This window comes from Oryctolagus cuniculus, chromosome 18, assembly GCF_964237555.1.
Source record: "Oryctolagus cuniculus chromosome 18, mOryCun1.1, whole genome shotgun sequence".
NCBI lineage: Eukaryota > Metazoa > Chordata > Mammalia > Lagomorpha > Leporidae > Oryctolagus > Oryctolagus cuniculus.
Genome location: NC_091449.1, coordinates 6,207,533 through 6,232,091, shown reverse-complemented (window position 1 = coordinate 6,232,091; position 24,559 = coordinate 6,207,533). Strand labels below are relative to the sequence as shown.

Sequence of the window (24,559 nt, the reverse complement as noted above, 5' to 3'; positions counted from 1 at the left end):
GATGAAATCTTTACTTAATACATACTAAATCAATCTTCTGTATATAAAGATAATTGAAAATGAATCTTGATGTGAATGGAATGGGAGAGGGAGCAGGAGATGGGATGGGTGTGAATGGGTGGGAAATTATGGGGGGGGAAGCCATTGTATTCCATAAACTGTACTTTGTCAATTTATATTTACTAAATAAAAAAAGACAAAAAAGAAAAATTTGAACTCCAAAAGAAAAAAAAGAGAGAGAGAGAAAGGCCTTACTTTCGTTGTTCACTCCCCAAATGGCTGCAACAGCCAGAGCAGTGCCGAACAAAAGCCAGGAGCCAGGTGCTTCTTCCTGGTGTCCCATGTGGGTGCAGGGGCCCAAGCACTTGGGCCATCTTCTACTGCTTTCCCAGGCCACAGCAGAAAGCTTGATTGGAAGAGGAGCAGCTGGGACAATGCCCATATGAAATGTCAATGCCGCGGGTGGAGGATTAATCTACTGCGCCATGGCACTGGGCCCCAAGAGTAAATTCAAACAACATTTCATAGCATATACTTTTCTGAATATCTTAAATGTTTACACATAAAAACTTCACCAAGAAAAGATGTATGGCATTATGGTATAATCTCCAAAGCTGGAAATAACTCAATTGTTCAGCAGCTGGTGGCTGGATAAGCAAACTCTGGTACATGGACATGAGGAACTAATACACAGCAATAAAAATGAATGAGTTATTGATATAAGCAATAATATGGATATCCAAGTGTAATCTCTGAAAGAAACCAGTCTCAAAGCATGTACTCACACCCACATACACAGCGGTATTATTCACAATAGCCAAACTGTGGAAACACTCCAAATGTCCATTGATGAAGGAATGGATACATAACATGTTCTCTGTACACACAATGGGACATTTTTCCACCTCAGAAAGGAAAGAGGTTCTGACACATGCTGCACTATGATATGGTCAATTTTGTTGTGTGTAGCTTTTTAAAATTACCAGTAAATGGGGCTGGCATTGTGGTGCAATGGGCTAAAGCCCCAGTCTGCAGTGCCGGCATCCTGTATGGACACCGGTTCAAGTCCTGGCTGCTTCACTTCTGATCCCTCTCTCTGCTGTGGCCTGGGAAGTAGAAGATGGCCCAAGTGCTTGAGCCCCTGTACCCATGTGGGAGACCTGGAAGAAACTCCTAGCTCCTGGCTTTGGATCGGCACAGCTCTGGAAGTTGTGGCCATCTGGGGAATGAACCAGAAGATGAAAGACCTCTCCCCCCCCACCTCTCTCTCTCTCTCTCTCTCTCTCTCTATATATATATATATATATATAAATAAATCTTTTTAAAATTTAAAAATGAACTCTGCATCTTGTAATTCCCTTTACATGACAGTATACTCAAAGAACTGAACAAAAGGTATGAATTTTGCTTTCTATAAATTATAGCCCAAGAAAACATACTTAAACAAAACTTGATTTGTCATGTAATAAATATACGTAACACTTCTATAATAAATATAATCCATAGAATTAGTGACATAGAACCAGGATAACTATGGTTTTCCACAACTAAAGTAAACAAGCTCTTCTTTAATGGACATTTGCACATCCCAGTTCATCACATTTAAAATACTATTATTTATTTATTTTTAACTTTTATTTAATGAGTATAAATTTCCAAAGTACAGCTGGCTCCCCCCCAATAACTTCCCTCCCACCCAAAACGCTCCCCTTTCCCTCTCCCTCCCCCCTTCCATTCACATCAAGATTCATTTTTGATTCTCTTTATATACAGAAGATCAGTTTAGCATATATTAAGTAAAGATTTCAACAGTTTGCACCCACATAGAAACACAAAGTGAAAAATACTGTTTGAGTACTAGTTATAGCCTTAAATCACAATGTACAGCACATTAAGGACAGAGATCCTACATGAGGAGTAAGTGCACAGTGACTCCTGTTGTTGACTTAACAAATTGACACTCTTGTTTATGGCATCAGTAATCACCCTAGGCTCTTGTCATGAGTCACCAAGGCTATGGAAGCCTTTTGAGTTCACCAACTCTGATCATATTTAGACAAGGTCGTAGTCAAAGTGGAAGTTCTCTCCTCCCTTCAGAGAAAGGTACCTCCTTCTTTGATGATTTGTTCTTTTCACTGGTATCTCACTCATGGAGATCTTTCATGTAGGGTTTTTTTTTTTTTGACAGAGTGTTTTGCCTTTCCATGCCTATAATACTCTCATGGGCTTTTTTTAATACTATTGTTTATAAGACATATTTTATGTTTCCCTCTGTCACTCAAGATCCAGTGAGGGAAATAAAATACACTCTGGGTGTCATTCAAAGGGAAAGTTAAGGCAAGAAGAGATTGATTAGGCTGGAAGCTGTTCTCAGCCCCAGGGCTGGAAGATGGTAGGGCAGGCAGTGTTGTCCCTGGAGCCCATAGCCAGGGTCACAGGCAGGAGTTAAGAGAGAGCCCTGGCCGGTGCTGTGCCTCACTAGGCTAATCCTCCGCCTTGCAGCACCAGCACACGGGGTTCTAGTCCCGTTCGGGGCGCCGGATTCTGTCCTGGTTGCCCCTCTTCTAGGCCAGCTCTCTGCTGTGGCCAGGGAGTGCAGTGAAGGATGGCCCAAGTGCTTGGGCCCTGCACCCCATGAGAGACCAGGAAAAGCACCTGGCTCCTGGCTCCTGCCATCGGATCAGCACGGTGTGCCGGCCACAGTGCGCAGGCCGCGGCGGCCATTGGAGGGTGAACCAACGGCAAAGGAGGGCCTTTCTCTCTGTCTCTCTCTCACTGTCAAAAAAAGAAAAAAGAGAGAGAGCCCCACAGAGAGGGCACCTGAGGCCCAGCAGCAGAGGGACAGCATCCTGGCCTTTTATCTGCCCTTGTTATCTCTGTCAGTGCCTCCCAGTGCTTGAACCTATGCAGAGGCCAGCAGGCTGGGAGACTGAAGGATACCCAAACCTGTGTTCCCAGCACAGCAGCTAACAGGCAGTGATGGGCCTGCCAGCTCTCAGGCAAATGAAGGCCACAGAGTCTAAGTGGAAAAACCTGCTGTCAATGGAAGCATCCAGATGGACAGTTTTCATTTTCTAGTAAATGAAAATAATCAATTTTTAATAAATCACAAGGATGCGGTGTAGTGATGTCGCTCATCGGAGTAAAAAGATGAAAATTTCTCAACACAGAGTCCTCGAGGGACGATGCATGGGAGTGTGAAGAGCTCCTGTCTTTTCAGACTCGAAGGGAAAGGATATAAATATATGTAAATTTGACTGTGCCTTAGAGTAAGACACACGTGTGAGCAATTCAAACCCAGTATTCTGATCTTGAAGAAATACACGGCTGTCACCAGACATTCAAAAGACTTCAAAGGTCTGACTTAGAATTTAGTATTTGCTTATAATCTTAATGTTATTCCTCAAGGAAATCCACAGTTCACCACTCTGAGTATATTTTCAACGGTCTTTTTTCTGTGATTTTCCCAGATTCTGTGATTTTTTTTAAGCACAAGGTTTTTGAAATCTACACAGCTCCTCTGAAAGAATCTGGGTAATGGTGTGAAGTTATTCCACTCCAACAGCTGTGTCCTCTCCTGAGTAGGGTCCAGGCACCCTGGTTTAGCATCATCCTAACCCAAGCATGCTCTAACTATCTCCCTTCTGGAGAAGGTACTTCCTTTCCACGGATGAGGAGGTCTTGTTCATCTTGGTCTGGGTGCTGGGAACTGGGTAGTGGGGTTGGGAGGAGTTAGCCTTTAGCAGGGAAGACATGCCTGCTTGTGTGGCCATGGGTAGAAGGTCTGCACTGCAGGGCACAGAGATCTCAGAGCTGTGCTAGTGTCAACAGCTGCTCCCAGTCAGAGGGAACGTGCCTGCTCACTCCATACCTGGGCCAGGTCCTGAGAAAAGGCCTTGGACTAAGTATGCAGGGAGGGTGTGGACTTTTCCAAAGGGGCAGTGGCTGCCTCTTAGGAACTCCAACTGGGGCACCTGCTGCCCTCAGTAGCAACCTTGGGGCCCCTCTGGAAGTCACTTTCCTTTCTCCTTTCCTCACTTCCCACCACACTACGTACCATCAGGAGTACCTACAAAAGGAACCTGTGGATGAAAGACTGTCCTGACCACTTCCAATGGGCCCCACATTCCCTAGATCCCACCCAATGCCTTCTTCTGAAGCCCACCTGTCTGCCCCTCCTTTCTGTCTGCCTCACTCTCCGGCATAAGGTCCTGCTCTGGGTCACCAAATAGTACCTGGATTCTGGCATGTCCAAATCCCTCTCTGCCACTGAGCACCTCCTTTCCTACCTCCACCTTGTAAGAAACTCCTGCTTACCTGCCTAGCCCCTTTAACATGGCAGATCATACCTGCTGAACTGCAGCAGCTGACCTGGGACTGACTTCTGTCTTCCTAGAGCTGGGGTCTGATTCTGTAAAAGAAGGCAATGTTGAAGTGGGTCAGAATCTCCAAGGCCCTGGCTACCACTGAGCTCCTAGCTCCTGGTGAGGGGAGATGGAGCTGCCCTATCTACTGTCCTTCCTCATGGCAGAAAATCAAAGTCTTCCCCAACCTGGGGATGCAGGTGTTCTCATTTCTGATCTTAGTCACCTTAAATTTCTCCTCATGTGAGCTCTGCTCCTACCTTGTGGATAAGCAATTTGGGTAGCCCCTCCTACTAAGAGGGACCCTAGTCTATTCCACATATCCCAGGAGCCAAGGTTGCCCTCAAATCTAGGTGCCCAGCTGCTCCCCTAAACCCAAGAGCTACAGATCTTTGGGTGCCAATGAACTCCCTCTTCCCTGTCCAGGGCTGAGTTACCTAAGAGCACATCCTTTCTATTGCACAAGAATAAAGACACCTGGTTTACAGACACCCCTGCCTCTGGTTCTGACCCTGTGGATAAAGACAGAATTTAGGTGACTTGTCCACCCCTGCCCCATATTTGAAGGCCACTCTCTCAACAGAAGCAGGTCTGCCAATTCCAGGCTGAATGGGAGGAATCAAACAGGTAGCTACCTTTTTAAGCGCCTTTAATAACCTCCCTGAGGACTTTAAGCTGCTTTCCTGTTTTTTTTTTCTTCTATTTTTAAAGATTTATTTATTTGAAAGGTAGAGTTACAGAGAGAGGTAGAGACAGAGGGCTTCCATCCACGTTTTCACTCCCCAAATGGGTGCAACCACCGTGGTTGGGCCTGGTTGAAACCATGAGCCTGAAACTCCATCCAAGTATTCCACATGGGTACAGGGGCCCAAGCACTTGGGCCATCCTCTGCTGCTTTCCCAGACACATTAGGCGGGAGCTGGATGGTCAGTGGAGCAGCCGGGACCCGACTAGCACCCATAAGGGATGCTGGCACTGCAGGCAGCGGCTTTACCTGCTATGCGACAGCGCCACCCTTGAAACCATTTCTTTAAGGATGTGGCACTTTGACTAGAACCTGGGGTGGTGCTGGTGTAGTGGGAAGCACGCCCATTTTTGGGTCTGACTGTGAGAGCAGGGTGGGTCGTGCTGGCGACCTGTGCACATACCTGCTGTGGCTGAAGGCACAGTGGACGGGAGGGCTTGTCAATCAGGGCTTATCTCCTGGGAAGCCTCCACATCCCCTGTGCCCCACCTGGGGATGATGCAAACAGGCTCTGTGAAAGTGAAAAGTGGAGGTATGTGAGCACACAATCGGTGGGATACTACAGTTCGCAGGTATTCGCAAGATGTGTTCATTACTCACCCATAGGAACAATGTGCAACCAAAATGGTGCAGAAATCCAAGCTCCAAGGTAATCCACGTGTGCTCAGTGAGCATGACTGATGATTCACACTCCATGATGTGCATGATAACCAGGCAGATACACTCAGTTCTGGTATTGAACAGGAGTGGTTCTGTAGAAATGGTACACTCAAAATCACTATGCAACATCCTGATGCTGCATGGACTGCCAAGACATACATCTACTAGTGTTGAAAACTTCTCCAAAAACCACTATTTGAGGGGAAATCCATTTTACTGAGCAGTAATAAAGATATTAAAATATTTATGGAGATATTGAACCAAGAACAGAGTATGTATAATCTATTGTTTAAATATTTCATTACTAAATTGGTTTCTGTTTCTTTGTTTTCTATGTCTGTCTTGAAATAGGTAAAGCATGTCCCATCTTTCAGACAACCAGTGGTCAGGAGTTACTACTGATCTTCCACACATAACAGCATTGTCAAGGTGCATATATGGGTTCTGATTATGAATACAATTTTTATGAATGGGATTAGGCATGTGCTAGTATGTGTGACTACATTTAATAGTGAGTGTGTTTAAATATGAGTGTGTGATTGTACTTGGTGAGGAGATGAGTGTGATTTAAGTATAGAAATGTGTGTGCAATTAAGTAAGTTCATATGTTTGTATTTGAGTGCATGCTGTGCACACATTTGCATTGTAGTATAAATATGTGTATTTGTATGTGTGTAGTAAAGTGTATCTATTCACCATCATGTCTCTAATCACTGACTTGGATATGGGATGCACAAGTTAGTAGGGAAGGATCAAGCTGCATATTATTTTATAGGGAAAAAGATTAATTTGAACTGAATTTTTATGTATCTTGATTAGTTACAAAAGAAGTCAGTCCTCATTACTGAAAACTCAGCAAAAGTTAGGTGTAGAAAAATGACTATTCAGCTACCTTGGCCTGAGGAAGTAACTGGTTTATCTGATGGTTAAAGGAATTCTAGAAACTGCTGGTTTATCTGTGCCTGGTGACTTTATTTGTAAAGGGCTTATATAGCTTCCCTCTCGTGGATATTGTTCTCTTTAGATTCCTGTTGCTCAATATTGAGAAAGTATATTTTCTTAATAATTTTACACATCATCTAGACCTCCAAATCCTTTAGCATTGAATGGAGCAAAAGAGTCCCATGGTTCCTATGTAAATTATTGTCATCGAGATCTTCTCCTTAATTGTACCCTGTGGAAAGTCCTTGTCAAGGGTGTTGATACTCATAACTTAAATGATGGGTTATCTCAGTGGTCTGAAAATTGGAAGGAACTGGGGAGAACTTCTCAGGAGATCAGAGAACCCAGTGAGCCTCAGGTGCTCCACCAGCAGCTGCTGATCTGCCAGGTAACAGGACATGCCGCCTTCTGTGTCAGCCCCGGTCTCCCACCAGGGATCCAGGAAGAAACAGTCCCATCCCAAACACTCAAGCGGTCTCTTGAGAGATACTCACTTGGAATTCATGATTGTTTCTGGTAACTAGCAACGAAGAAAACATTGTTGATGAATATTCTCTGCATCCCACACTTGCATTCTCATTGCTGCTATAGGAGAAATGATAATTGCAAATCTGAGGGGAAGGTGAGGTCATAGAATCACAGGAACATATCTTGGGGCCTGATTGCCTCTCTCCCACATGAAGCTGGCTGTTGTGACCACCACACTCGGCGACTGTCCTCCCACTGAGGAGTCAGGTCAGTTTTCTGTTTCTGTCTGTGAGGAAGGAAAACCGATTAACAGTGTGGGTAAATGATCACAAGGAGCAAAAATTCTTCTGGGCTTGATTATAAAGTAAATTGAAGTGTGTCATAAAAATTAAAACAGGAAAGGAAGGAAGAGGGAGGTACAGTGGAAAGTATCACTATACTTTTTTCTTTTAAAGATTTATTTATTTATTTGAAAGGCAGAGTTACAGGGAGGCAGAGAGAGACAGAGAGAAAGGTCTTGCATCCACTGGTTCATTCCCCAAATGACCACAACAGCCTGAACTGCACCGATCTGAAGACAGGAGCCAGGGTGCTTCTTCTGTGTCTCCCAGGCAGGTGCAGAGACCCAAGCACTTGGGCCATCTTCCACTGCTTTCCAAGGCCATAGCAGGGAGCTGAATCGGAAGTGGAGCAGGGGGAACTTGAATCGGTGCCCACGTGGGAAAACAGAACTTTATAACAATGGGTGTGAGGACAACAGCTGTTAGGCTCAAATGTATCCTGTGATATTTCCCCTACTTTAAAATATTCTAATATTGATCTCAGACTCTATAATTTCAACTTATAAAGTATTCACTAGTTCTGTTGTGCATGTGTCTATATTTTAATATATTTCACAAGTGTTTCCCAATGGCTACTAGTTTACTTAATTGAGGTGTTCATGGATAAGTATAGATTCGAAAATTAGAAGTAACAATTTTTATCCTACAACATTTTATCCCACATTAATGTTTAATGTCCCACAGTTAATATCCAATAATTTCTGTAATATATGCTATTTTATTCTTGGAATAAAAAAACTGAGTTCTTCTATAGCCATTCTTTTCTGTTTGTTTCATTGGGGTTATTGATCATATTTCCAGAACTCATTATATAAAGCTTTCAAAATAACAAGATACTACAAGAATAGTTTATAAATTAGCTCTGGATGCACAAATACTTGACACAGGAAACCATTTTATAAATACATAAGTTTTCTTATGAGAATAATAAAGAAAATAAGTCTCTGTGTCTTACAGCCAATTTCATGCCATTTTTGGTTTTCTACTACAGCGTGTCTGCCACATTCAATAAAGCAAAAGACAATCCACTGCCACTTCTCCAACTCTACTGAGATGCACACTGGTGAGGTTTTAAGATTGCTTTTATCGTCTTTCCTGGCTTGAAAGAATTCACATATTCAGGGCTAGAAGAGGTAATTTAAGCTTTCCTTCTTTACAGAACCTGTATCAGGTTAATGCCTGTGTTAGGTGAAAGGCAGGGTGGACGAGCTAACACTTTTGGCCCTGCAGTATCATGCAGCCATTCTAATATTGGATGAAATATGCATTCACGTGAGTCCAGCTTCTCCTGTAGCACATTCATGCATTCATCTGTATTTTACTAAGAGCTCTAATGCTTTCTTCAGAATTGATAATGGTCTAAAAATACATTAAAAATAGCTACAACTATGATCATAAAACAAAATGACCCCAATCTCAAAAAAAGACAATGTATGAAAATAACTAAATAAATGTAAAATGAGTTAGAAAGCAGCTAACTAGCTTTGTTCTATAGCATGATATTTAAATGCATGCCATTTTTTCAGTTGTACTTCCAGGTTCAAGTCCTTACTTTACCCTGAAACATGGTGTGAACATTAACTCTTCTCTGCCTCAGTGCTTCTCCCCTTTGAATGAATATTACGGTAGTACCAAACTCACAGGATAATGAAGAATAATGGAATAGCTACAGGTGTATCCTCAGTGATTTGTACATTATAAGTATTCTTTAAAGTCTACCCATATGTTCAATTCTTGGAAGCCCACTAATGAAAAAAAAAACACATTATTTCTAAGTGGGAACTAGTGTACATGGAGAATAATGAATTTAAGTTGACATGATACATGTAGCCTATGCCTCGTTTTTCTATACAAGGTCCTCTGGCTTTGAAAAAAAAATTCCAGTCACTCAAACTTACAGAATGTTCTCCAGAGATTTTATAGTAGGAATGGTCTACTTATTACAGACTGCTGTTGGAATTCTGGGAAATTTCTATCTTCTCTACCATTATCTCTTCCTTTACCTCACTGGGTATAGGGTAAGGTCCACGGGTGTAATTTTCAGACACCTGACAATAGCCAACTCCTTGGTCATCCTCTCTAAAGGAGTACTCCAAACGATGGCAGCTTTTGGGATGAATTTTTCCCTCAGTGATGTTGAGTGCAAACTTGTTTTCTATGTCCACAGAGTGGGCAGGGGTGTCTCCATCAACACCACCTCCCTTTTGAGTGTCTTCCAGGTGATCATAATCAATCCCAGGAACTCCAGGTATGCAGAGTTTAAAGCAAAAGCTCTGAAGTACATGGACCACTCCAATATCCTCTGCTGGATCCTGCACATGATGCTAAATATTATGGTGCCGATGAAAATGACTGGTCAATGGAGCAATAAAAATATCACAAGGAGAGATTATGGATTCTGTTATGCTGAAGATCATAGCAATGTCATAGAATACTTACTGTATACAATTTTGTTATTATTTCCTGATGTTTTCTGCCTGATGCTTATGTTGTGGGCCAGTAGCTCCATGATATTTATCTTGCACAGGCACAGACAGCAGGTCCAACACATTCACAGGACCAGTGTTTCTTGCAAATCAGCTCCTGAGACCAGAGCCACTCAAAACACCCTCGTTCTGGTGAGCACTTTTGTGTCTTCTTACACTCTTTCCTCCGTCTTTCATGGGTGTTTTGCTTTCTTAAATAAGCCAAATTTTTGGCTGGTGAATGCCTCTACACTCATTGCTGCATGTTTCCCAATGGTCAGCCCCTTTATCCTCATGAGCCGGGTCTCCAGTGCATCTAGGTTCTCCCTTGCCTGGATCAAGAATATAAAATTACCCAAACTTAAGAGAAATACTTAAATTGTGCGTATCTGCGTATTCTCACGTGTTATTCATACATGCTCCTCCTAAGCTCATTTATGAAACAGTCACAATACCACTGAGTGGTGAGAAAGGCTCTGCTCTCCAATAAACAATCAAATGGTGATTGTAAATGGCATCCTAAGGAAATCTTTGGAACTTAAATGTTATTAATGCCCTCAGTAGAGAAATGTGGAGTCTATATAATAATAAAACAAGATGTGTTAAAGCAATCTGCAGATGTTGAGAAGATTCACTTGATAAGACATTGAGTTACATGCTGGGGGCTGACACTGTGGCATAGCAGGTTGAACTGCCACCTGTAGGGCACCAGTTCAAGTCCTGGCTCCGTGATGTAGCAGGTTAAGCCATTGCCTTGAGCGCAGGCATCCCTTATGGGTTCTGGTCTGAGCTCCTACCACTCCACTTCTGATTCAGCTCCCTGCTAATGCACCTGGGAAGGCAACAGATGGTCCAAGTGCTTGGGCCCCTGTACCCATGTGGGAGACCCAGATGAAGCTTCTGGCTCCTGGTTTGAGCCTGGCCAAGCCCTGGCCATTTTGGCCATTGGGGAGCGAACCAGTGGATGGAAGACCTCTCTCTGCCTCTCCCTCTCCCTCTCTGTAACTCTGCCTTTCAAATAATCAATCAATCTTGAAAAAATTACATTCCCTCCTTCTCTTCCCCTCACACCTTTCTTCTTTCTCCCTTTCTTTTTAGTTTTTGAAATATTTTAAAATAAAATTACAGTAAAAAGGCTTAATTCACAGAATAAGTTTAACAAGTTTAGTTTAACAAGAATAAGTTTAACTAGCTTAGTGGGAATACCGACAATGGCTATAAACAACAATTGAATGGAAAAATGATCATTTCACCCATATGCAGTAAATTTTTTTGTGAGAGGTAAAGTTACAGAAAGAGAAAGGAAGAGAGAGAGAGAGAGGTCTTTTATCCATTTCCAAAATGGCTGCAATGGCTGGATCTGGGTTGATCCAAAGCCAGGACCCAGGAAATTCTTCTGGGTCTTCCATGTAGGTGCAGGGGCCCACTTACCTGGGCCATCTTCCACTGCTTTCCCAGGCATATTAGCAGGGAGCTGGATTGGAAGTGGAGCAGCCAGGACTCCAATCTATAGAAGTCCAAGCACAGGTTAAACAGCTCTAACATGTTCAATAGTCCCAGATCTGGAGTCTGACCACTGAACAGAGCAATCCTGTCTGCTCTCAGTTCTGGGTCGCTGAGACCAAGGTAAGGCTTCCAGACCAGCCTAGTTTTAACTATTAGGATACAGTTTAGCTGAACCATCAGTGAACCAAGGACATGAATTCTGGGGACTCTTGGAGAATTGAGGGCTTCATATAGCTGGCAGCTTTGCTTCATACAGCATAATGGACCAACAAAGTCACAACCAACAGAGAAGAGTTTTAACTTACTCTTGCTGAGCCAAGATTTGCTTCAGCTAGCCAGCATTCATTCTTAAATATGTGATTTCTACTTGGCAAACAAAACTTTTGGGGCCCTTTGTTTCTTGCTAGCTGTGGAGCCCAGGGTGACCATATCAGAATGGGAAAGTCAGACTGGACAGTCCCCAGGCCTGTATGGGTCACACATCATTTTCGACAGTACCTCAGTACCCAGCTAATCCACACTTTTAAAAAGCAATTTACATGGTAGCTGTGTCCAACACAAGCCAAATCCCAAAGGGGTTTCAGGAAGAGGCCAATAGCCCTTTGACTCCAAATGGAAAAAGTCAATCAAAGGGACTTGTATCATCATCAAAACCTTTGGAGCCCAGTAAGGGCCTTGGGCTTCCTCTTTGGCAACTGAGAGTGAGAGAAACAGGAATTTTTTTTTGCTGTTAGATGGATCTTTGAGCATTGTACACAACCCCAATGAACCTTCAGTGGAAAACAGACTTTAAATTGTTTTAGGTTTTATCTGCCACCTTTACTTACACTGAGATGATTGCATCTCAGGGCTTCTGAGGCTGAGGTTTCCAGCTCACCAACTAATGGAGTGTTAAGCTAAAAAAAAAAGAAGCTAATAAAAACAGCTAAAAATCAGCCGAGGGGATGTTAATACATAGTGAAAACTTAGAAAACCTAGAAGTTGGTGGGACTTATGCTAACTCCCACCCTGCTATCTAGTTGCAAGTGGCAGTGGAGTTTGTCTACCTAACATTTATCAAGCTAGACTTTGGGATAATTCCCTCTGGTACTTATTGAATGGAGAAGCATAAGAGTATAAGACATTAATCAGTATATACCATGTTGTAAGAATTCTAGCAAGTTGGTGAATCCATTAAGAATCATGAAACACCCCCCCCCACACACACATACACATGGTCACATTAGCTTTCCTTTACCCAATGCTATCAGTTGTCATGTATCTGTCAGCATCACAACAGTCACCAAGGTTTCCCTGCAATGTGAGGCACTGTAGATTTTACCCCATTTCCCAAGTCAACAAGTCTGCCTGTCTGTTTCATGTGTGGGGGCTGAGAAAGATGTTCTTTGTGGCATGATCAACTCAAGAGCTTCATGGGCACATCTGCTTCCCTTGCTCCACCAAGTTCCATGGAAGTGATGCAAAGAGGCCCCAGCAGATGATGCACATGGTAGATTTGGATCATGGCTGAAAAGCGTGGAGCCTAAGAAACTCATAGTCTTCAATAGTGGGTTGTAATTAGACCTGCACAGTCTTAGTCTCAGAGGAGGCATTCTCTTTCTTACACTGGTCAGGTCATTAATCTGCCCATTGCTTTGGTGAGCAGATCTATTATATCTTCCAAATCTCTTGTTATTGAAACAAGCAAACAGCTTGAAAAGGTAGCCTGGAAGAGAAGTTTATACAGGGTGTTGGGGGAAAAAAAGCTTGAGAAAACTATGGAGGGTTTTCTCCTAGCACCGTGGTGTTACTCCCTTTGAAATATGGGCATAAGTGATCCCAGGATCAGAAAGGCCCACTGGGGGCCGGGGTTCTGACATAGTGGGTTAAGCTGCTGTCTGCAATGCCAGCATCCCATATGGGCCCTGGTTTGAGTCCTGGCTGCTCCACTTCCAATCCAGGTCCCTGCTAATGGCCTGGGAAATTAGCAGAGAGTGGCCCAAGTGCTTGGGCCTCTGCACCCATCTGGGAGACCTGGGAGAAGCTCCTGGCTCCTGGCTTCAGCCTCCACCAGCCCTGGACTTTGCAGTCATTTGGGGAGTGAATCAGTGGATGGAAGATTCTCTCTGTCTCTCACACTCTCTCTCTGCAACTCTGCCCTTCAATCAATCAATAAATCTGAATAAAGGTCCATAGAAATTAATACTGATATTGGTGTGTGGAACATGATTGCTTAAGCGTGAGGGAGGCAGGAATTAGCACAGGGAATGGCTAGAGACTTTGTGGAAAAATCAACTCCAGAAATGAGATGTTGATAACGTGGGTGAGGCAGGAGTCGCTGAGAGAAACTGAGAGATAGTATAACATAACACCTCCAGCATCAGTGGAAGTTTCTTAGCTTGATGGAAAAGGTAGGAACCACAACCCACGGAAAAATTGTCTCTGAATGTAGTGATAATAAAATGTAACTGGTAATGATGTTTAGCAACAAGGGATGATAGTATTTCTTTGGCTTTAGGATAGGAAAAGATTTCTTAGAGACATCAAAAATCATGGGCTGTGAAGGCACACATGAAAAAAATTAAGATTGCATTAAAAAAAAATTCTTGAGAGAGGGACAGAACAAAAAAGGTTTCATATTCTGCATAGAGAATTCAAAAAGAAACAGCCCACAGACAGCCCACGTGAGAGGAAATAAAGTTGGCATCATGGACTAATGGCTACTTAAAAAAAAAAGGTCTTATCAAATGCATTTGTCAGCTTTTTATTGCCATAGCAAAATAACTGAGAAAGCCACACTCATAAGCAAAGATGTTTATTTAGCTCACAGTTTTGGAGGCTGAAACCCCAAACAGAAAAGCACAGGTTTGGTGAGGGCTGTCCCTTGGCTGCAACGCCCCATGAAGCAAGGCAATGGCAGGAGTGTGTGCAGAACTGAGCACCTCACATCCCAGTGCAGGAGGCAGAAAGAGGGAGAGGGAGCAGGCATATTTCTTTTATGGATGCCCACCCATGAGAACTACAAAGGGGTCACATGAGAACTACCTCAAGCCTTCAATGACTTAAGGGTCTCCCACTAAGCCTCACCTCTTAAATCTTTCATTGTACCTGTCAACACCACCATGCTGAGGACCACACTTCCAATGAGAATGGACACCCATGTCACATCCAAAACACAGCACCCAATGTCTACTAAACAAGGGAAAGGATACACAACTTCCTTAGTAATCAGAGAAATACAAGCAAAACAACTAACCAGTATCAGCACCCACTACCCAGAAGGCTAAAATGAAAATGATGGACTATACCAAGTGTTGACAAAGATGCGAATAAACCAATGATCTAACGCATGGCTGAGGCTTGTAAAAATCGCACAAACCCTTTGGAAACTGTTTTATATTTTAAAAGAATTCTTCACCAACATAAACCTATGTCCAAACTATTCCCCTACTCTACACACACATGCACACACACATACAAATTCATACTTGTATCACTAAAACATAGGTCTAGAATTTACATACCAGTACTGTTCATAATAGCCCCAAGCTGAAAACTACTCACATGGACATCAAGAATGGAATTATTACCATATATTTATAAAATGGAATACTATACAGCATTGCTAATGACCCACAGTGATGTGTAATACTGCAGATACATTCACAAACATATAGAAAAGGAAAGCAGAAGAGTTCATGTTGTATGGTTGCTTTTATATAAAGTGCAAAACCGATGACAGTGATTTATGCTGTTCGTTGTCTGAATAACAGAGACTGGGAGCAGGCACATGGATGGAAGCATCGAACAGTAGTCTGCTTTTTATCTAAAAGCTGTTGTCAGAGGTATGTTGAGTTTGTGAAATTCCATAGAGAGTGCATGTGTATGCATCTTGAAAATATTCTGAAATCCATGTCATCAATTAAAAAACAGAAAGATCAATGGATTAGTAGTGTTGTGATATTCTTGTATCCTCAAGATAAAAGTTAAAGGTATTCAGCACCTTTGTACTGTCATTAGCTTAAAAAGTAATTTTAAGGTGAAAAGTCGAGATGGTGTGTATGAAACTGTGAAAATAAAAATGCAGACATTTAAAAATATCTTAAGAGTGTATGAGAAGATAGAATCAGAAAAATAGGGAGATGTAAAGACAATCACACAATACACTGGCAAATTGAATCCCAATTACATACATTTTTATACTAGTCATAATTAGACTAATCATTTCTGTTTCAGTAATATTGTCTGATTATATTTAATGTTTAGGATATATGCATATGGCTAAAATATTAGGAATAATGTTTTATAATGAAAAACACATTGAGATTTAATGCTATAACTAGTACTCAAACAGTATTTTTCACTTTATGTTTCTGTGTGGGAGCAAACTGTTCAAATCTTTACTTAATGTATGCTAAACTGATCTTCTGTATATAAAGAGAATCAAAGATGAATCTTGATGTGAATGGAAGGGGAGAGGGAGTGGATAAGGGGAGGGTTGCCGGTTGGAGGGACGTTATTGGGGGGAAGCCATTGTAATCAATATTCTGTACTTTGGAAATTTATATTCATTAAATAAAAGTTAAAAAAAAACAAAAACTAAAAAAAAAGAAAAACACATTCTAGGTAATTTTAACCAATTGCATAGCCAGCATTGTTATATAAATATGATAGACTTTAAAATAGTTTGCTATGACTGTAATAAGTATTATTTTTGTATTTCCAAATGTAAAAACTTCTAATATTGCTTGATAGCAAATATAATGTCACTGATTAAAATATTTTTCATCTTGCTTTGTGATCTAATATCTGATTAATATTTCTTAGTGCCTTTTATCAACTAAAATATGTTATTTTTATGTATAAATTATTTTAATTGTATAAATTTATGGGGTGCCTTGTAATAATTTGATGTCTACATTCCATGGGTAATGATCAAATAAGGTGAGTGTTTCTATCTCATTAAAATGTGTAAAGATACTTTTTGACTAGCACTTATAAATTGTACATACTTATGGGGTACTGTGTTTATTTTAATAAATGTGTATAATGAGTAGTAAGTAAATCAGGGTAATTTACACTTTTTTCAACTCTTATATTCTTCATATGCCCATTGTGTCAAACTAATTCTTTTGTTTTTTGAAAAAATATAGAAACTATAATAAGTATAATATGTAGAAACTATAATAACTATAGCAAAATGTTGCATCAGCTTTAATGCAAATACAGGCATAATGTATGAAAATGTCATCTAAAACTGGAAAATAATCATTTTGCTTCTTTGGAAATCTATCTGTCATCATCTCCAGATAAAGAGAATGAATTAATAACTCTTCACCTCCAAATGGCTATTTCTCCACCATTTCAAGTAAATTTCATAAAAGTGAAGTTTTCTCTGTTTTCTCAAATGGTCATCTCATATATGGTTACTGTCTCCTTTTCAACAATTCCAAGCTGAGTTCATTTCTGCATATTGCAAACTTTCATTTCAATATTCCATATTGAAAACTATGCAAAAATTCCACTATAATCTACAGGATGGAATTTTTTTATTGGATAGAATTCAAACTACAGTACTACAGGCATTCATGAAGTTGCAATGATATATACATTTACATAATAATTACCATCATAGTTTATTTACAACTGCTCTTATGAGTTATTGATTATTGGGACAAAGTTCACTTTGTCTTGTTCGTCACTCGCCCATACTATGATTGTTGCATATTGAGCCTTTCAGCACTGTAGGAATGTGTCCATTGATGACCGAACAAAAATGGGCAAAAATAGACAATTTACATATTCATGATTAATTTAGGAAATTCTGAAATCCTTGTTCAGACAGGGCAAAAGCCGAGTACATAGGAGTCACAGTCATGTGAACAACGGGGCAGGCAGCTGGGAAACAGGCACTGAGTAAGTGTGAAGTGTTCATCAGCAAACTCCTGGGATTATCAAGAAGAGTAATCCAAACTTGAAAAATGCAGGATTTGGTGTAAGGATGTTGTGGGAAGCTCTGGAAACAGGGAAGGATTTAGGGGAGAGACTCCTATGGATATGTTGGACTCACCACTTGTGCTTGTACAGAATGAAAACCATGAAGCCGCTGGCCCAGAGCATGAGACCCAAACACAGAACATCAGAAAGTGACAGCAAGGCTGCATGGAGAAACACTGCCTACCCTAGAACAGTACTGCATGTCCTGTGCCATTGTGATATTTGTGTTTGGCCATCTGCCAGTACACACGTAGGAAAAATGACTTTTACCAGTATATAGAGTCCAGCAGAAGAGAACAGCGAAACCAGTTTACTTGGGACTGGCATTTTAAGCTTTGTCCAGCTGGAGCTTATGGGGCTGATGGAGATTGCCTGGAAGATACTTAAGAGGTGGGTTGTACCAATGGACACACCCTGGCCTGACCTGTGAATGTGGAAAATAAATTTGCATCCAGCATCACTGAGGAAAGGCCTCAACCCCAAAGCCGTCATTGTCTGGAGGATTCCTTCAGAGTTGCCTACTGTCAGGTGGTTTGCGATGGCAGCTTCCCATATCAGGGTGCTGGTTTGAGTCCCAGCTGCTCTGCTTCCAATCCAGCTCCCTACTAAATGCACCTGGGAAAGCAACAGACTTGGATCTCTGCACCCATGTGGGAGACACAGAGTTCCTTGCTGCTGGTTTGAGCTGATCCAGTCCTGGTGGTGCAGCCACTTGGGGAGTGAACCAGTGTATAGGATTTCAATCTCTCGTTCTCTTTTCCTCTATCTCCCTCACTTTTACTTTCCCTCATCCATGTTGCTCTTTCAAATAAATAAATCTCTCACAAAAGAAAGAAAGTCTCCCCAGCTCACCCTGTTGGAGGACGATGGGCTCAGGATGAAGGTTCCCGCAGGCAGCATCATGGGGAGGGTGAGAGCCAGACGCCAGGATCCCAAATTTGGGTCGATTGCTTCCCTCCCCTCGGAGCCACCATCATCATATCACCAACAGAGGTCAGGACCATGTCACTCTGGGGAGCTGAGACCTCTTTTTTTCCAAATCTTTTTTTTTTTTTTTTTTTGCTAATTACCAAGAATGACGAAAAGCTTGTAGCTATGTCACTTAAGAGAATTCAGTGGTGGGCCAGTGCTGGCTGCTCCACTGTGATCCAGCTCTCTGCAGAAGCCTTGGGAAAGCAGCAGAATATGGTCCAAGTCATTGAACCCCTGCAGCCATGTGGGAGACCATCAAGAAGCTCCCGGCTCCTGGCTTTGGTTTGGCTTAGCTGCGGCCATTGCAGCCACCTGGGGAGAGAACCATTGGATGGAAGATCTCTCTCTCTCTGTCTCTCTGCTTCTCCTTCTCTCCCTTTAACTCTTTCAAATAAATAAAAAATCTTTACAAAAGAAAGAGACTGCAGAGTGTTTTGCAGAGGCTCTTTCTTTTCATTGACCCTGGAGACAAACAGGGCTCACACAGAGGGGAGCAGAAAATGCCCAGCCTGTTATGAGGGGCTGACAAGGAGGCCATGTGTCTGCTGGATGCTAGGCTGTGCTGGCAGCTCATATCAAGATAGAGAGATCTCTCCTAGTCCTCTTCCCACTGAGCTGCACCACATTAACTAGGTGTGCATGAGGGGGATTTCCAAAAGATACAAGTGAAAGCACAGTAGTGAAGCCAGGCACCCAATGCCAGTGTTTCCGAGATGCTGTGCATCAGATGCCTGGCAGGTCTATCCTCCACCTGTCTAGAGAATCAGACCCTGCCTTCTGCATTTGAGAACCCTGGAGGGTCCCCACAGCCCTCTATTTTTTCCTGAGTTTTTAGTAATAAGCCCTGTTGCCTTTATATTCACTTAAGAAATATAAGTTCAGATTAATTATTTAAGTTTCCCAACAGACTAATCTACACAATATTTTGTCCTGCTATTCAAAGCTCCTACATTTCTTTTTAAAAATATTTAATTGAAAGACTGTTTTTCTGTGTGTGCATACTCGTTACAAACACACACACACACACACACAGACACACACACAGAGAAACTTTTGTCTGCTGGTTTATTTCCCTGAGAGCTGCAACAGGCAGATCTGGACCAGGCTGAAAGCAGGAGCCAGGAACTCCATCCTGGTCTCCCACAAGGGTGGCAGCAAACCAACCACTTGAGCCATCTTTTGCTGCTTTCCCAGGCTCATTATCAGGGAGCTGAATCAGAAGTGGAGCAGCAAGGACTCGAATCACTACTTTAAGGTGGGGTGTTGGTGTCTCAAGCAGTGGCCTAACCCACGACACCAAGAGGCTGGCCCCTACTTCTCAATTTCCAAGGGATTAAAGTGATCTCTTTGGGTCATACTTGCAGTGCCAAGGAGCTGAAAGACTGAGGAAATAATTATTGCCAGATTTTCTTAGAGAAGTAACAGGGTTTAAACTGAACCATGAAGTTTTGGAACATTTACTATACCCCAGAGAGCATTTACAATGCTTCACATGTGTGTGTGCAAAGATCATTCATGTCAACCTGTCCTCATTTTACAAGCGAGCCAGGCTTCACTCGAATAAGAATGGGAGGAAATAAAGTAGCTGAACCGCAACTCACTATGCACAGACATCAGAGGCAGAGAAGAGAAACATGGGTTTTCAAGTTCTAAAAATGGTCACGGCTTGCAGCCATCACTCTAACATCAGTGTGGCCCCGGGCTCAAGGAGTGGAGTTGGGGGAGGATTGGCCTGTATTCCTGGTGCAAACACCAGCTTGACTGAGATTTTCTGCAAGTTAAGAAGGTGCAAAAGTGATACACATGGAGCAGAAACCGCATTTCCATGTCGGAGTTTGATCTTTTCTCAGGCTGTGGTCATTGGTGCCAGAGTCTCTGGAAGTGCCAGGCAGGGAGCCCGGCTGCCCATCAGCCACACAATCCCGAGGGTCCACAGCGTTACTCTCCAGTGTCCCTCATTGCTAAGCTGTGAGGATCAGCAGGTTAGGTGCATTAAACATAATTTTGACCTCTAATATTTTCTAATTAGCATCAGCACATAGCTTCTCTCTAAAACAATGAGAATACTTGGAAGAGTTCATGAAAAATTGAATTAAAGAGAAGTTTATGCCAGTGTAAAAGAGTCAACAAATAGTATGAAGAGAATGGAAACAAAGCAAGACCCTGTTCCTTCACCCGTTGGTACTATTTGGAGGTCACCAGCAAGTTCACTGTTGGCTGTGGAATAACGAAAGTTTAAGGTGCTCACTGCTGTAGGCATGTGTTGAAACACTGCAGTTGCCCCACAAAGGTTTTCCTTGGAGATTTACTTGTTTGAAATGCAGAGCTACAGAGAGATGGACACACCGACACACACAAACATACACACACACACACACACACACAGAGACTGATTGGTTGATTCCATCTGCTGGTTCACTGCTCAAATAGATGCAAAGGCCATCAGAAGCCAGGAGCAGAAGCCAGGAGGCTGGAACTTCATGCAGGTCTCTCATGTGGGGGCAGGGGTCCACATACTTGAGGCATCTTCTGGTGATTCCCACAACAGACTAGCAAGGAGAAGGGTCAGAGATGGAGCAGCTAGGAATCAAACTGGTGCCTATATGGATTACTTCTGTGTCTCAAAACCGGCTCCTCCTAAAAGGCTTACAAATACTAACATGGTAATCAAAACATTTTATTTTCTTATTTTTTATTTTTGACAGGCAGAGTGGACAGTGAGAGAGAGAGACAGAGATAAAGGTCTTCCTTTTGCCGTTGGTTCACCCTCCAATGGCCGCCCCGGCTGGCGCGCTGCGGGCAGCGCACCGCGCTGATCCGATGGCAGGAGCCAGGAGCCAGGAGCCAGGTGCTTTTCCTGGTCTCCCATGGGGTGCAGGGCCCAAGCACCTGGGCCATCCTCCACTGCACTCCCTGGCCACAGCAGAGAGCTGGCCTGGAAGAGGGGCAACCGGGGCAGAATCCGTGCCCCGACCGGGACTAGAACCCGGTGTGCCGGCGCTGCTAGGCGAAGGATTAGCCAAGTGAGCGGCGGCGCATTATAAACATAAAGGAAAAGGGCTGGCACTGTGGTGAGGTGGGTCGTTCCGCTGCCTGCATGCCGGCATCCCATATGAATGCCGCTTTCTTCCTGGCTGCTCCTTTCCCTACACAGCTCTCTGCTATGGCTTGGGACAGCGGATCACCCAGGTCCTTGGCCCTTTGCACCTCATGGGAGATCCAGAAGAAGCTCATGGCTCCCAGCTTCAAATCGGCCCAGCTCCAGCCATTGTGGCCATTTGGGGAGTGAATCAGTGGATGCAAGGCTTCTCTTTCTCTCTGCCTCTAAATCTCTGTAACTCTGCCTTTCAAATAAATTATAAATCTTACACATACTTAAACACAAAGCCTTCTGTATAAGAAAAAGAAAATGCTCAAGTGACTGGGAGTTTATCTTCTCTTTTCCCAAAGTCACTTCCTGCTTGCAGACTGAAAGTTGAATCTTGATGCCTCTTTTCTCTTTATCAGATCGATTTGATGGTGGAGAAGTGGGTAGTTGTTGCCTCTGTTGAGGCCATGTTACGATTTCCCCTGAAGCCTGGAGAGGATCCCACAGCCCGCTGTGTCTCCCAAGGGAAACGTCAGCTTATGGTGGACCAGCCCCAAGCAACTTCCCAAAGACCAGATGACCCAAAGGACAGGTACAGCAAATTTGGGGAGTGAGCCATGGGGCCAGGACCTGATTCCCCAAGGGCCCTCCATTTCTGCCTGAACAAGGCTGCAGGACACTCACTTCACAGGGACTTGACTTTAAAAATTTAGCAAGATTTGTTAATCACAGGGTTTGCAAGCCAGGGCAATGCAGCCCTCACTGGAGATCAAAGAACCTCTCTCAAGAGAGGAAGGAATTCTCCTATTGAGGGAGATGTCCTGCTCAGAGTCTCATGGAGTCCTCCTGATGCAAATGAAGGATTTCAGCTTGCTCAGTTCTGACTGGCTTATGCACATGCCCTGTTGGGAACTGTTCAGTTTGACTGGTTGATCACAGACCGCATCAATTTGTCAACTTCAGCTTTTCAGAAGCAAGGATTGTATAAAGGTCAAGCACTTACTTATCGATTTTCATTCTATGTCCAAGAATAGTGCGTGTGACTGTCTCACTTTGCCTCATGTCACCCAGCATCTAACTTACTTTTGCCCTCAGTTAACTTGAGAGAATTCATTTTGTTTTGACAAGGTGAAATATCAAAGCTTTGTCAGAGCATTCTGCTGGCTTTGTGGGTAAGAAGTTACTCTGTGAAAATAGAGAGTTTTTATGATCTGAAATACCAGTTGTTGGCTACCCTTCTGTTGGCTTTGCTGGGGCTTTTAGTCTGGAGAGAGAAGCTAGACCAAAACTCAGAACCAAAAATACTTTTGTGTAGGGTTGCCAATTCACTATCACCATCTATTAGAAGCCTTTTAATTAAGTGGTCTTTTCTTGGGCAGTGTCCTTTTTTGGCAGTAGGTAAACACTACAACGTGTTCACAAAATAGGTCAGAATGGGGCATCTATCACAGATCCAAGATGTGGTGGGTGCGGGTTAGTACTCAGGAAGTCCCTCCAATCTCTCCTGGGAGAAATAGACGTATGAGGGGCTTGTGTCATACATTTTGAATTTTTAAATTTGTTTCTTTGGACTAGGAAAACCAATGATCAATTAAAGAGCAAGCCTGATCAGAAGCCCAAGGCTATGAATCAGACGGCACGCCATTCAGTATGTCATCAGCCTCGAAGGCCTCCGAAGGACAATAACCCACAGAGAAGATTGGTGTGCCAGAGGGCTTTCCACCAGATGGAGAGTACAGCAAGGTAAGCGGAGGCTTGGGGCTTTTGAGAACAAAGGGGTCCATGAGTAGTTGGCTTAAACGCGGGAATCTGTGTGTCCATCCTTCAGTTATTCCTCTTTTGCCAAGCTGGGCTCGTTTGCCTTCTCTTTTTTTTTTTTTTTTTGACAGGCAGAGTGGACAGTGAGAGAGAGACAGAGAGAGAAAGGTCTTCCTTTGCCGTTGGTTCACCCTCCAATGGCCGCCGCTGCAGCCAGCGCACCGCGCTGATCCGATGGCAGGAGCCAGGAGCCAGGTGCTTTTCCTGGTCTCCCATGGGGTGCAGGGCCCAAGCACCTGGGCCATCCTCCACTGCACTCCCTGGCCATAGCAGAGAGCTGGCCTGGAAGAGGGGCAACCGGGACAGAATCCGGCGCCCCAACCGGGACTAGAACCCGGTGTGCCGGCGCCGCAAGGTGGAGGATTAGCCTATTGAGCCACGGCGCCGGCTTCGTTTGCCTTCTCTTTACCTGGCTGATCGGCACATTCAGAGCCTGTGAGGAACAGCCACTATCATCTCCTTTAGATATGAAAGTTCTACCTCCTTGGATTCCTGGATTCAATTGGCTCTGGGAGGATCATAATATCTTGAGTTTCTTGGCAAATAAAAATCCATGAGTCTATGACCTCCCACGAAAGAATATTTAATTTCCCTAATCTTCTTTATATCCACCTTTGAAAACTGCCTGTGATTGGTACCCTCTCATGTAATAACCACTTCCCCTACCCACAGGTGAAATGCAAGAACTGTGGAGCCTTTGGGCACTTGGCCAAAAGCAAGAGGTGCCCCATGAAGTCCTGGGGTGGGGCCGTTCCCTTACTGGCCTTGGGTCGCAATCAGGAGAAGGAGAACCTGAAACCCAAGAAACCTGACGAACTTCAGCCTGCAGAATCCTTGAGGAAGACTGAGAGACAAGAGGCAGGAACTCACAGGTAAGGATTCTGCAGGCACAGTCTGAGCCCTGAGCTTTGGCTACCAAGAAGATTGTGCCGTCCCCTCTTCTTTCCCTGGAGCTGTCTCTAGGCATAGACAGACAACTGCAGAGAAACAGACAAGTGCTTCAGTCCTTCCAGGGGTGCACACCGAGCTCATCCTATTCTAAGAACCACTAAAGGGAAGGGCTGTGGAATACCTTAGAATGCTGCTCCTGGCAGCCAGAACAGCCACAGACTAAATGAAAGTGCACAACACTGAAGTCACACTAGGGAACGCAGCACATCCTGGGGGTGGAGGGGCTTCCCAGACAAGAATTGAACCGCTGGAGCCAAGTTCAC

General features: G+C 43.3%; 1 protein-coding gene and 1 pseudogene across 1 annotated transcript; one reads left to right on the top strand and one right to left on the bottom strand.

Annotated features, from left to right (window-relative positions):
* Positions 1-9,421: 9,421 nt before the first annotated feature.
* Positions 9,422-10,363, top strand: ORYCUNV1R1583 (vomeronasal 1 receptor oryCunV1R1583). The gene is given in 1 exon segment (NM_001167270.1): positions 9,422-10,363. A coding segment is annotated over 1 exon segment (942 nt).
* ORYCUNV1R-PS1514 (vomeronasal 1 receptor oryCunV1R-ps1514 pseudogene) lies at positions 17,308-18,154 on the bottom strand (annotated as a pseudogene).